Consider the following 13646-nt stretch of genomic DNA (forward strand, 5'->3'; position numbering starts at 1 on the left):
TGTTTTCCAGATGTCCCAAACAATCGAAAAGGGGATTCATCAGAGAAAATGACTTTGCCCCAGTCCTCAGCAGTCCACTCCCTGTACCTTTTGCAGAATATCAGTTGGTCCCTGATGTTTTTCCTGGAGAGAAGTGGCTTCTTTGCTGCCCTCCTTGAAACCAGGCCTTGCTCAAAGAGTCTCCGCCTCACAGTGCGTGCAGAAGCACTCACACCAGCCTGCTGCCATTCCTGAGCAAGCTCAGCACTGCTGGTAGTCTGATCCCGCAGCTGAAACAGTTTTAAGATACGGTCCTGGCGCTTGCTGGTCTTTCTTGGGCGCCCTGGAGCCTTTTTGACAACAATGGAAGCTCTCTCCTTGAAGTTCTTGATGATGCGATAGATTGTTGACTGAGGTGCAATCTTTGTAGCTGCGATACTCTTTCCTGTTAGGCCATTTTTGTGCAGTGCAATGATGGATACTCTTCCCTGTTAGGCCATTTTTGTGCAGTGCAATGATGGATACTCTTCCCTGTTAGGCCATTTTTGTGCAGTGCAATGATGGCTGCACGTGTTTCTTTAGAGATAACCATGGTTAACAGAAGAGAAACAATGATACCAAGAACCAGACTCCTTTTAAAGTGTCCAGTGATGTCATTCTTGCTTAACCATGACTGATTGATCGCCAGCCCTCTCCTCATCAACACCCACACCTGTGTTAATGGATCAATCACTAAAACGATGTTAGCTGCTCCTTTTAAGGCAGGACTGCAATGATGTTGAAATGTGTTTTGGGGGTTAAAGTTCATTTTCTGGGCAAATAATGACTTTGCAAGTACAGTAATTGCTGTTAAGCTGATCACTCTGACATTCAGGAGTACCGTATTTTCCGGCATATAAGACGACTGGGCGTATAAGACGACCCCCCAACTTTTCCAGTTAAAATATAAAATCTTCTTAAAAGTCAGGGGTCTTCTTATACGCCGTATGTCATCTTATAGGGCCGGTGAATATGTGCCTTTTGGCGTGGGGAGTGGTCCCGATGACGAAGAGAGGGGGCGTCTCACAGTAAAGTGTGAGTGGAGTATATCCCCCTATTACGTCATTGCGGCAGCGTTGGGGTCTCTGTGCTGGGAGCAGCAGCTCCTCTTCGTACCGTGGGTGCTCTGTGCCGTGGGTGCTGTGGGGTGGCGGCGGCGCATCTTCTTGCAGCGTCAGGGCTCCTCCGGCATCTCCTCCAGGCCCGGAGGCACCGGCAGCCCCATTGCTGTGATGTGGTGGCCTCCGGGAAAATGGCCGCTGCTCAGATTCAGATCTCGTCTCCCGAGATCTTGGGAGACGAGATCTGAATCTGAGCAGCGGCCATTTTCCCGAAGACCACTGCATCACAGCAATGGGGCTGCCGGACTGCCTCCGGGCCTGGAGGAGATGCCGGAGGAGCCCCGACGCTGCAAGAAGATGTGTCGCCGCCGCCGCCCCACGGCAAGAAGATGCACCGCCGCCCCACAGCACAGAGCACCCACGGCACGAAGAGGAGCTGCCGCTCCCAGCACAGAGACCCCCACGCTGCCGCAATGACGTAATAGGGGGATATACTCCACTCACACTTTACTGTGAGACGCCCCCTGTCTTAGTCATCGGGACCACTCCCCCCCACCATATGCACATTTTATCTGTACCCGGCGTATAAGATATATCTTCACATTTTAGAGTACGCCAGAGTTCTAGCTCCAAAGTATGATGCATTTTAAGTTGTAAATCCGCCTAATTGGTTTTTTTTGTTGTTTTTTTTTTAAGTCAAAATTTTTTTTCCCCTTTTTTTTAAGGAACTGAACTCAAACTTCTGTCAGATCATTTTCCCCGAAGCTCTGAGATGCTTAATGAAAGGTGAACAGACTTTAGAGGTCATGCTGCAAGAATTGGACAGCCTGATCGAACAAACCACAGAGGGGACTCCGCTGCAGGCGCTGGTCGATTCATTACAGACCTATCTGAGGAACGCCGCCATGTGTCTGGAGGATGAGGCAAATGCTCAGTATATTGATATTGCCAGGTATATAGTGATCTATTTTGTATTGATGGGTTGCAATGTACAGTGGGTAGGTGATGGAGGAGTCAGCAACACTGACATTTTAGCTTTAATTTAGTGCATTCATAAAATAAAGACAAAGAATAAAAATATCATAGTACGTGTTGATATGTTAAACTTTGATTAGGCAATATTAGCCTCTGTCTCACCTTCCCACGCGTTTTAGTCCTCCTCTCCCAGCCTGCACGCACTCTGTAAATGGACAGAAACCAGTTTAAAAGTGACAGTGGTTGGGAAGAGGGCGATACTTTACTAGTGAATTCCTTGGTTTTTGTAGGTTGCTTCATTCTCAGTATGGAGACCTAATTCAGCCCAGGAATGGAACAATTGACGAAACTCCAAAAATGTCAGCCGGTCAGATGCTTCTGGTGGCATTTGATGGCATGTTTGCTCAAGTTGAAACAGCATTTGGATTGTTACTCGACAAGGTAGGAATGTTAATCTACCGATGAATGGATTTTTTTTTAAATTATATTATCATTATTATTATTTGTGTGATTTTTCTTTTTTTTTCATATATAGTTAAAGCAAATGGAGATTCCTCCTGCCTGGAGAAAAGTTGACATCATCCGCGAAGCACGCAGTACTCAAGTCAACTTTTTTGAGGATGAAGAGCTTCGCCGGGTTCTAGACGAAATATTCTTTCTGAAGAGACTGCAAACCATCAGAGAATTCTTCAAACTTTGTGGTGTTTTCTCTCAAACCTTGTCTGGTGAGGACATTTGCTTCTCCACTACGTCATAGTCTTTTACTGCATCTTAGTAAAATACGTGGATGGGGCCAGAAGGAACAATTCCGCCAAAATGTAGTGAGGGCTAGTAAAGGAGTGCAGCTATTGAAGTATACCGCGAGGCTTTTGCACAATTATCCTCTTTGTACATCATGCCAGCGGAAGGGCATCTGGTCCCGACAACATATCGTACATTACAGCACATGTGCCTTTAGTTTTTACTTTTTTCCCCTCTTTGTCTCTCTTTAGGGAAGTGCTCAGCAGATGACCAAGGCCCTGGAAATGGACCCGTCCAGCTAGTCAATGTTAAAAGCATGTATAGAAACTCTTCTTTGAGTGAGGAGCAGATGGCCAAACCCATCAAGTCATTTACGGCTGACTTTGTGAGGCAGCTCCTAATCGGCCTTCCTACACAGGCCCTGGGCCTGACCCTGTGCAGCTACATCAGTGCCCTGGGCGTTGATATTATTGCCCAAGTAGAGGCCAAGGACTTTGGGGCTGAAAGCAAGGTGTCTGTCGATGATCTTTGTAAGAAGGCCGTGGAGCACAACATCCAGATCTCCCGATTCTCACAACTTGTGATGAACAGAGCTACAGTCTTGGCCAGTTCTTATGACACCGCTTGGAAGAAGCAAGACTTGGTCCGCCGCCTGGAAACGAACATTGCTTCCTGCAAAACCAGCATGCAACGTTTACAGCTACACATTGCAATGTTTCAGGTGATGATAATTCATAGACTGTCTAATTGTGACACTTCCTATTTGTGAATTCTTTGATTTTATGTTTAAGTACCATCTCCAGCTGCTCAGACCAGCTCAGGATATGTTCACATGCTGCAGTAACTGTATCTGAATGGAGCTTACAGAAATTCATGGGCTGGCTGGCTGAAGGAACCTAACTATGCATCTATTATCTATTATCTTTTATTTCAGTGGCAACACGAAGATCTCCTGATCAGTCGTCCGCAGACGCCATCGGTTACTTCTCCTCCGCGCTCTGCGATCTTAACCAGCATGAAGAAGAAACTTCACACACTTGGACAAATTGACTCTTCCATTGCTGCAGCCCAGGTAAATATTTTTGTAATTAATTTTATTATGATCACTCTGGTCCCAATCTCAGGGACCCCACGATCCAAAGAGTAAATTGGCCTTTCTCTTGATTTAGCCCTGCAGCCGGCCCCCATTAATTTGACATAAGTGCCAATGGTGCTGCTTTTTAGAAGAAATTGTAAGACCCAACGTGTACGGTTGTGGTAGTGTTTGTTTTTTTTAATCTTTACAACCGATGACATATATTTACTTCATCTGTTCTGTCCTAAGGCGCTGAGCCCGCACTTTCCCCACACATTACAGCTGAAGACCCCCATGCCAGTCATCATGATGCCCCTGTGAACGCCGGTTCAATCAGTCGATCGCGGCTACAAGTCTCCTAAGGGGACTATTAAATACCGTAAAAAATATTAACAAAATAGTTAAGTCACCTCCCCTTTTGCCCCATTAAAAAAAGATATATTTAGTATCGCCGCTTTCAGAAAACTCAGATTAAGCAAAATATAAAATAAATTAATCTGAACAATAAACGGCGTAACGAAAAAAAATCAAAACGCCAGAATTACGGGTTTTTTTGGTCGCTTGAACATTGCAATAAGAGGCGATCAAAACATCGTATCTACCCCAAAATTGTATCTGTAAAAAAGGTCAGCTCAGGAAGAAAAGGAAAATCGCTAAATGTTGCTGTGACCAAAAAGTGCAATCATGGTTGTCGTTTTTTTTACACATTTGGGTTAATGTTATGTACATCGGACCATCCAGGACCAGCCAGGTTTCCGTGTTTGTCTGTGACTATAGAGTATTAGGTGTTGGTCCCTCGCAGTGATTTGTTCTCTCGCTCGCTGTATAGGAGAAGCTGGCAGCGTTGGAAGCCAGCATTGAACAACGTTTAAAATGGGCCGGAGGGGCAAATCCCGCTTTGGCTCCAGTCCTGCAAGATTTTGATGCAACTATAACAGACCGAAGAAATTTTATGCTAAAGGAAAACCAGAGAACAAGCCAGGTATATATCGTGGTTCCTAAAAAAAAAAAAAAAAAAAGACGAGCACGCGTTTACAGGGAAAATCTGACCTTTCCCCTTCTCTTGTGCCGTTTTCCAGGTAACGTTCCTGTGCAGCACCATCATACACTTTGAGAGCCTGCGTACTCGGACCGCAGAGACCCTGAGCGTGGACACCGGCTTGTTTGAGCTGATAAAGCGCTGCCAGCAGATGTGCTCGTTCGCATCGCAGTTCAACAGTACAGTTTCCGAGCTCGAACTGCGGCTTTTAAAACGCTTGGTGGTAGGTACCGGAGTTCATTTATTTATTGTAGGGTTTTTTTTTCCCCTTAAATTTTAAGAAATATTAAACCTTTTCACTTAGACATCTATTATCTAGAGACTTGCTGATCTTCTGCTGCTTCTTCTTTGCAGGGAGGCTCCAATGATAGCGCTATCGGAAGCCCGGAGTGGCTGGTTTCTGCCCACAAGCAACTGAGCCACGAAATGGCAAATCAGAGAAATCTGCAGAGCGAGAAAGAGCAGCAGGTCGAAACGGTGTGTGAAACCATCCAGAATCTGGTGGATTGCATCAAGACTGTGCTCACCGGTCACAACAGGCAGTTAGGAGATGTTAAACACCTATTAAAAGCAATGGCAAAGGTAAAATGACATATACTAAGACTGTGTCTGTAGTCTGTTACTGCGTTTTCCTTACTGGTAAATGCAACTGCAAAATTTTGACTACTAGGATGAAGAAGCCGCCATGGCCGACGGTGAAGATGTGCCCTATGAGAACAGCGTGAGACAGTTTTTGTGCGAGTACAAGTCCTGGCAGGATAACATCCAGACCGTGCTGTTCACCATCGTGCAGGCTCTGGGCCAGGTACGCACCCAGGAACATATAGAAATGCTGCAGGACATCACCCCCACGCTAAAGGAGCTTAAGACGCAAAGCAAGGGGTAAGAGTCGCACCTTTATGAAAATTGAGACTTCTCATTTGCCATAGGGAAGACACCGGCATCTTGGGTGTAGTCTGCTGACTCTATGTAAGGAAAGTGTTCACTCCATCGACCATACCCTTCCTATAGGCACTAACCTAACCCATTTTTAGACCTTTAAGGACGTTTTTGCTTTTTTTGTTTTTTTTTCCCTTGCCACCTTTCTGGGGCCATTACCTTTTTTTTTTTTTTTTTCCCCATCAACATAGTCGTGTGAGGGCTTGTTTTCAGCAGGATGAGTTTGAGTTTTGAACGGCACCATTCATTTTACCATATAGTGTACTGAATTCCAAGTGTGAAGAAAGGATGGGGGAAAAAATAAAGTAAAAGTAAGGAAAGTGTGATTCTGCCATTCCTTCTTTTTTGGGGTTTCACTTTTACTTTGTACATAACTGGGAAACTTCATTGTCCACGTAAGTCCAATTTATAGCAATACCAAATATGCATCGCTTTTTTTTTTTTCCTATTTAAGTGATCGAAAAAAAAATGAAACTATTATAAAAGAAAAAAAATAAACCCCCAGCTGTCATATTAATTCATCGGTCTCTCGCATTCACTCAATGTTAGAGATTGACAGTGACATTTAAATGGTTAACATAGAATTCTGGCCGCGGCTTTTAGAGACACATGGCTGCTATATAATATCCGGTAACTGCCACATGTGGAGCGAGCCTCACTCCTGAGCCCCCCTAAAAGGGAATCTGACAGCAGTTTTTTACTATGTAATCTGAAGGTAGCAGGGGTTAAAACACAATTTTCAGCCATACCTCTATCAAGCTCCATCTTGTTGTTTACTTGCCATGATTGTTGAGCTTATCACTGCTGGGACGTGTGCCTCCTGGTCCTACTCCGCCCTCTTCTCTGATAAGCAGCTCACTGTCTACGGCTTTGTACACAGAGAGCCTGGTGTGGGCGGGGTTAGCTTTCTCAGCTCTGCTTCATTGCTAGATCTAAAAACGGCTGCACCCAGTAAACTAAGTGATACATCGCTGGATTCAGGGTGTCCTTGCCAACATTATGCTGCTCTCAGATGAGGGAACAAAGAGCTGGTGACGGATTCCCTTTAACTACAACATCCTTTTACGGAAAGAGATTACTGTCTGAGACACTTCTGTTCTGCAGGATTTTGTTTATATTTTTCACATTCTTCCTCCATATGCAAATTGGGAACAACACGTTCTCCTTGTTGTTCCCCTTTCTTAGAAAGGCACAGTGCATCAGCTCCACTGCAACCACTGTCCCCGGAGAGCGTTATACTAAGGGGAGACCCTGTGCGGACCTCAACTGGGTGCTGAAGGGAAGAATATCAAAGGAAACCCTCCTCCTCTGTCTCCTGCTCTCATTAAATTGTATTCTCCTGGTATTAGGCATTAGAGTTCTAGTCCTCTTCCTCTGTGAAGAGACAATTTTCATATTTAATTTCATTGAGGAGCATTTTAAGGCCTATAAGTCTCCTTACACTGGCATCATTGTAAAATTGTAAGGCTTTTAAGTCTCCGTACACTGGCATGCCACGCTCCACAAGGAGAGACGTTATCCCTTATATCTTATACAGTGAGCACACAATTATCAAGCAGAGAAATAAAAAAAATAAAAAACACCAAAAACTAGACTAAAAAAAATATTTTTTGTTTGGTTCATTTGCAAATGGGCTGTGACTTAAGTTCTTTCCCTCTAGAATGCAGATTTATTTTTTTTTTTCCCCCCGGTTGTTCCTACTCCTAAGTATATACCGGTTTAGCGGTGTCTGTAAGAAGAGTATGGTTGGTATAAGTAAGCACATGTGCTAAACGTCAGCCTCCAAATAGCGGCAGCCCCTACCCCAGATGCCTGTGTCCCCCAATGAACTCTGTTTTGTATTAACACTGACGTACCCTACACTTTTTCCACCCCAGCATCTACGACAACCTGGTGGGGTTTGCATCGCCTTTGGTAACTGATTCATCAAATGAATGTACCAGCCCGATCTCCACAGCAACGTATTTGCCCAGCTTCGCTGCAGGTGATTTCATCAGTAGTGTTTCATTTTATTTAAAGGTTTTATTCCCATGTCCAAGATCATATCCCTATATGTTATAGGAATAATATTAGCAAATACCTTCAATTAGAAATGTAGTATAGTTCTTCTGATTCGCCTATGTGCAGGCATTTCATTAACTTAGGTATCCATGGTTATGACCACTTATATAGTGACAGTTCCTTTTAGTTGTAACCATGGATACCTAAGCTACTGCAGTGCCCTGCACATGGGATAAGTGACATAGCTAATCAGAAGAACGATACTAAATTTTTAATTGGAGGTATTTGCAAATTTTATTATATATTATATTAATTAGGATCTTGGAGATGGGAATACCCCTTAATTAATATTGCGCAGTGTGGATCAAGTTAATGTAATGCATATGGCTTTGCTACGTTTAGCGTTATAAGAAAAGCGAAAGGCACAGGCGAACATTTATTTTGTTCGATATGGAGCAGTGTGTAAGTTTCTATTTCCTTTTTTTTTTTCTTATTCCAAACATATTTAAATCTCACAGCCGTGCGTAGCAACAATCTGCAGAAGACCCAGCCGGAGGGCATGTCTCAGAACGCCAAAAAGCCAGTTCAGAAAAACTTGGCCCCATCTGCAGATACCCCGCCCAGCACCGTTCCCGGACCTGTCAAGTGTGCAGTCTCGAGTCCTAAAAAGGCAGTGCGGGATCCCAAAACTGGCAAAGGTACATACATGCCCTGGGCTCCCAAACTAACAAGGCTGCCTTCTAAGCTGAATGTTTAAAGAGTTGCTTTATTATTTTTAGAAGATATTTTAATATGGAGCATCTTATGGGGCCCATCATGAACTGTATGGAGCATTATATGGGGCTCCTGATTCATTATGGATATTTAAAAACACTTAACCTACTGATGTCTCAATTAATTTTACTTTCATTGGTATGTATTTTTATTTTTTAAATTCACCGGTTGCTGCTGCATTTTCCACCCTAGGCTTATACTCGAGTCAGTAAGGTTTCCCAGTTTCTTGTGGCAAAATTAGGGGGTCGGCTTATACTCGGGTCGGCTTATACTCGAGTATATACAGATATATTAACGTCATAGAAAGTAGACATTCTTATTTCATGGATGTAAGGGCCCAAGTTAATTTTGGGTTGTCAAGCACCGATGCCTCCAGATTATATGTGCACCATTCAGTTTATCATTCTTCTTGACGTTCACCCTCATTGTGAATTAGTAATTATCCATCTCATTGTGTATCTTTCTGCATTCTATCAGCTAAATCCTTCTGACTGTAGACTCCCCCTTTTTTTCCCTTTTTCAGCTGTGCAAGAACGAAATTCTTATGCAGTCAGCGTCTGGAAACGTGTGAAAGCCAAGCTGGAGGGGAGAGATGTGGATGCTAACAGGAGGATGTCTGTTGCAGAGCAGGTACTTTTAAGAAAAATATGGGGCTAAAATATTCCCATAATATTTTTTAGTGATTTTTTTTTTGGGGGGGGGGCTTTAGTTTTTTTTCACCCTCCCTTTCTTTCAAGAGTCAAAAATTTTATTTTTCTATCAACATAGCCATGTGGGGGCTTGATTTTTTTATCTTTGTAGTTTTGAATGATATCATTCACTTTACCATATAATGTACTGAAAAATCGGAATAAAAAAATTCCGACTGCAGCTAAATGGTGAAAAACTTGCAAAACTTGAATACGTCGTTGTTTATTGGGTTTGTGTTAATTTTCTTCTGTCCTGTTGAATTGTATGATCGAAATCACCTGGCAGCATGATTCTCCAGGTCAGTACGTTTATGGCGATACCAAACCCATGTAATTATATAGGTGTTGCCTGTATAACACAGCCGGCACCCACAATGTATGGGCCATGCTCCCCTTCTGTGTCCGCTCCACACACCCGCACCTGATTTATACAATTAGTAAACTCTAACCTTTGATTTTATATGTCTGCAATCCTAATAGCCAATATGGTAAGCAGATACTGGTCTAAGGAAAAATGGGTTCCACTTTAAAACAAGCATAGTATTTGCATTATAAAAAAAAGAGAGAAAATGTTAATGCCGCTCACCACTCCAGTGCTGACATAAAAGGCTGCAGTGGTGCTTTAATGATATAGGGTAATAAAAAACGAGGCTGCGCTGTGTCTCCAGCAGTACGGGGCTGGGCTGGGTGTCCAGCAGTACGGGGCTGGGCGGCGTGTCCAGCAGTACGGGGCTGGGCTGGGCGTCCAGCAGTACGGGGCTGGGCTGGGCGTCCAGCAGTACGGGGCTGGGCTGGGCGTCCAGCAGTACGGGGCTGGGCTGGGCGTCCAGCAGTACGGGGCTGGGCTGGGCGTCCAGCAGTACGGGGCTGGGCTGGGCGTCCAGCAGTACGGGGCTGGGCTGGGCGTCCAGCAGTACGGGGCTGGGCTGGGCGTCCAGCAGTACGGGGCTGGGCGTCCAGCAGTACGGGGCTGGGCTGGGCGTCCAGCAGTACGGGGCTGGGCTGGGCGTCCAGCAGTACGGGGCTGGGCTGGGCGTCCAGCAGTACGGGGCTGGGCTGGGCGTCCAGCAGTACGGGGCTGGGCTGGGCGTCCAGCAGTACGGGGCTGGGCTGGGCGTCCAGCAGTACGGGGCTGGGCTGGGCGTCCAGCAGTACGGGGCTGGGCTGGGCGTCCAGCAGTACGGGGCTGGGCTGGGCGTCCAGCAGTACGGGGCTGGGCTGGGCGTCCAGCAGTACGGGGCTGGGCTGGGCGTCCAGCAGTGCTGGGCTGGGCGTCCAGCAGTACGGGGCTGGGCTGGGCGTCCAGCAGTACGGGGCTGGGCTGGGCGTCCAGCAGTACGGGGCTGGGCTGGGCTGGGCGTCCAGCAGTACGGGGCTGGGCTGGGCGTCCAGCAGTACGGGGCTGGGCTGGGCGTCCAGCAGTACGGGGCTGGGCTGGGCGTCCAGCAGTACGGGGCTGGGCTGGGCGTCCAGCAGTACGGGGCTGGGCTGGGCGTCCAGCAGTACGGGGCTGGGCTGGGCGTCCAGCAGTACGGGGCTGGGCTGGGCGTCCAGCAGTACGGGGCTGGGCTGGGCGTCCAGCAGTACGGGGCTGGGCGGCGTGTCCAGCAGTACGGGGCTGCGCTGTTTAGATGTACATTTACAAATACATGTCTTGTAGTAGATTATATGACAATCTTCATAGAGTTTTTTTGTTTTGTTTTTTTGAAAGGTTTACCAATTTATATTTTCACTTAATTTTAGGTGGACTTTGTGATTAAGGAGGCAACAAACCTAGATAACCTGGCGCAGCTGTATGAAGGTTGGACAGCTTGGGTGTGAGAGAGAAGACTGCAAACACGCCTGGTTCAGCTCTGTCCGAAATCCACCAGAATCAATCAAGTCTCAGGCATCCACAGCCGCGCCAAGGCCGGTGGCGATGTATACTGGGGGCTTAATCTAGGAAATCCTGGTGCAGTGGGAAAAGGAATCCCACAGGATCGCTGCACCCAGAGAAATGTTAAACATCAATGGTCAGCAGTCCCCAGGGCTCAGAGTATAACGCTCACCGTCTGGTTAACGTGATTGTCTTTCTGCTATGGAAGATCTGACAAATATGTCTGACAAACGGCTGCAGAAAGAAATTGGGTCTCCTCCAGACAAGCATGGTGATCTCGAACTCTCTTCCATGTGACCCTGTCAACAATTGAGGAAATGCTAAACCCTGTTCGTAAAGGGGGGAAAACTGGGGCCATCAAGGATTTCCCGTGAAGAAGATGCTGTCCGTTTTCTTGGGTTACTCTTGTTGCTTTGGCAACATTGCTGGTTGCGTTTGACCAGTTTAGCACAGAAGAGGCTAGGAGATGAAGCATGGCCTTTAATAATGATACAAAAAAAAAACCTAGCTGAAAAGAAGCAGCCAAAGAACAGAATTGTGAAGTTTGGTGGACTTCTACCAAGAAGAAAAAACCTTGTTCTCCATTCTTTTCTTCCATTAAATTCTCGTAGTTTAGGACGACTTGTTTATTTTCAACTCTTGTACTTCTCACACAGTAGTCAGCTTTACAGTATGTATGTTTGCTAGTTGGGATATCCAGAAAAGAAAAAAAAAAAACTTGGATCTTTGGAAATAATTCATATAGATGATTCCCTATGGGTCCAGTTTCCGGACGGGGATCAGCACTGTGCATTTTGGAACCACGGCCGGTTCTTCCATCGTAAACCTGCTCTTTTTCTCTAGTATTTTCCCAGCCATTTTCCTCTTTAGTTTTATTTATTTTTTTTCCCCCCTTTTAGGTTTCTTGTGCACTATTGCTGACGGTCATACAATAAAGTGTTGTTCTGGTGGAGGTAGATTGCCTTGGTGGTAAAGTCACAATTTTAATAAAAAGATTTTTTTTTTCTTTTGATGATTTGAGATATTTCTTGGTACAATCTCCCTGTCCTGGAGTGATGCTCATTCAGTTATTAGGCTCCATCTTGAACACCTAATTTTTTGTTTTTCTTCATATGGAAAAGCAAAGACGCAGGTTTTTCTAAACTGAACGACATTCAGTCAAGTATTATGAAAAGTTCAGGTTTACAATATTTTTTTTTTTACCGTTTTTTTTTCACCTCTTGGAAAGATTTGCAGACGAAAGCAGTTTTTTTTTTTTTTTTTTTCCAGACCAGTCCAAACACACATGAACTGTACTATCCTTCAGTTAGCTAGTTATGCCATAGTTTGTGCAAAGTTATTGTAAATCTTGATAAATCATTTTAATAATTAACTTTCTAGATATTTTTTTGGTTATTTCCATTTAGCTTCATAAACCGGATCCCCCCCCCCACGTACACGTCTGTGATTTGTCGCCTTGGTACAATGTGAGAACCGAATGATCTGCAATCTGATGATCCTAGATATACGAGCACATATTCTGCCTTTTTTTTTTTTTTTTTTTTTTTTTTTTTTTTTTGAGAAAAATCTTATTCCAACCAGCAGCTGCCATGATACGGTTCACCACGCTACCAGCAATATTTTACTAATTGAGCATGTCATGTGCTTTACCATATATCCTTCCCCGCCAGGAAGAACTACAGCACATTGGTGACAAGATGCGTTCTCCGCCCGCTCTGTTGAGATCCATTTTGAGAATCTGTATTTTTTTTTTTTTTTGCTTCCTCTCTCCGAATCTAAAGTATTAACAGAAGACAAGTAAAAAAAAAAAAATTGTTATTGTTTGCGGTCATTATACCGGTCAGTCTGTAGGAATGGCAGCCTTTTTTTTATCCCGATTGGCCAGGTAAACGTATATCAATGCTGAGATATGCATGCCTTTACTGTGTACCTGCAGACATGACGATGAAGGTGATGGTAATGGTAAAACTTTGTGTGCCAGAGTTCTATGTGAACGTACAACTTTTTTTTTTTTTTGAGGGGGGGGCAATTTTTACTATTAACAGGAATCCATGTGAGATGTAGATAAAGCAAGGAAAGACTGCATTACATTTAATTTAATGAGAAATGTTAACATTTAATGCACATCACGGACACCTGTAATATTACATTTCTGCTTTAAGATACAAAGGTCTGTGAAGAATAAAAAATCTTAATTGTTTAAATAAAATGGCATACTTCCTATTAAACCGTATTTGTTTTTTGATAAATTAAATGGCATTCAGTCCTGAAAAAAAAAAAAAAAAAATGCTCATAGTTTCTCTATTGTCAATTGTGAACTAGGCAAAAAACCTGATATTTCTCTATCTTGTGTGATTCTTATTGAACAAGGTATGGTCATCTTAGGTGGAATGTGTGACCAGAAAATTACCTATTGTTTTATTCAGGTTTTCTTAGTCGCTTCATTGGGGAAAACCAA

At 44.3% G+C, this 13646-nt stretch overlaps 1 protein-coding gene across 1 annotated transcript in view; it reads left to right on the forward strand.

Annotated features, from left to right (window-relative positions):
• Nucleotides 1–13416, forward strand: part of SMG1 (SMG1 nonsense mediated mRNA decay associated PI3K related kinase) — a 120905-nt gene extending 107489 nt beyond the window's left edge. The window contains exons 51-63 of the mRNA XM_077275101.1: nucleotides 1805–2031; nucleotides 2345–2495; nucleotides 2590–2779; nucleotides 3047–3516; nucleotides 3730–3867; nucleotides 4700–4852; nucleotides 4950–5132; nucleotides 5264–5491; nucleotides 5580–5791; nucleotides 7726–7832; nucleotides 8368–8547; nucleotides 9147–9253; nucleotides 11056–13416. Coding sequence (XP_077131216.1) covers nucleotides 1805–2031; nucleotides 2345–2495; nucleotides 2590–2779; nucleotides 3047–3516; nucleotides 3730–3867; nucleotides 4700–4852; nucleotides 4950–5132; nucleotides 5264–5491; nucleotides 5580–5791; nucleotides 7726–7832; nucleotides 8368–8547; nucleotides 9147–9253; nucleotides 11056–11133 — 2424 coding nt within the window. The 3' untranslated portion in view covers nucleotides 11134–13416. The remainder of the gene's footprint in view (nucleotides 1–1804; nucleotides 2032–2344; nucleotides 2496–2589; nucleotides 2780–3046; nucleotides 3517–3729; nucleotides 3868–4699; nucleotides 4853–4949; nucleotides 5133–5263; nucleotides 5492–5579; nucleotides 5792–7725; nucleotides 7833–8367; nucleotides 8548–9146; nucleotides 9254–11055) is intronic.
• The last annotated feature ends 230 nt before the right edge of the window (nucleotides 13417–13646 follow it).

This window comes from Ranitomeya variabilis, chromosome 7, assembly GCF_051348905.1.
Source record: "Ranitomeya variabilis isolate aRanVar5 chromosome 7, aRanVar5.hap1, whole genome shotgun sequence".
Classification (NCBI taxonomy): domain Eukaryota; kingdom Metazoa; phylum Chordata; class Amphibia; order Anura; family Dendrobatidae; genus Ranitomeya; species Ranitomeya variabilis.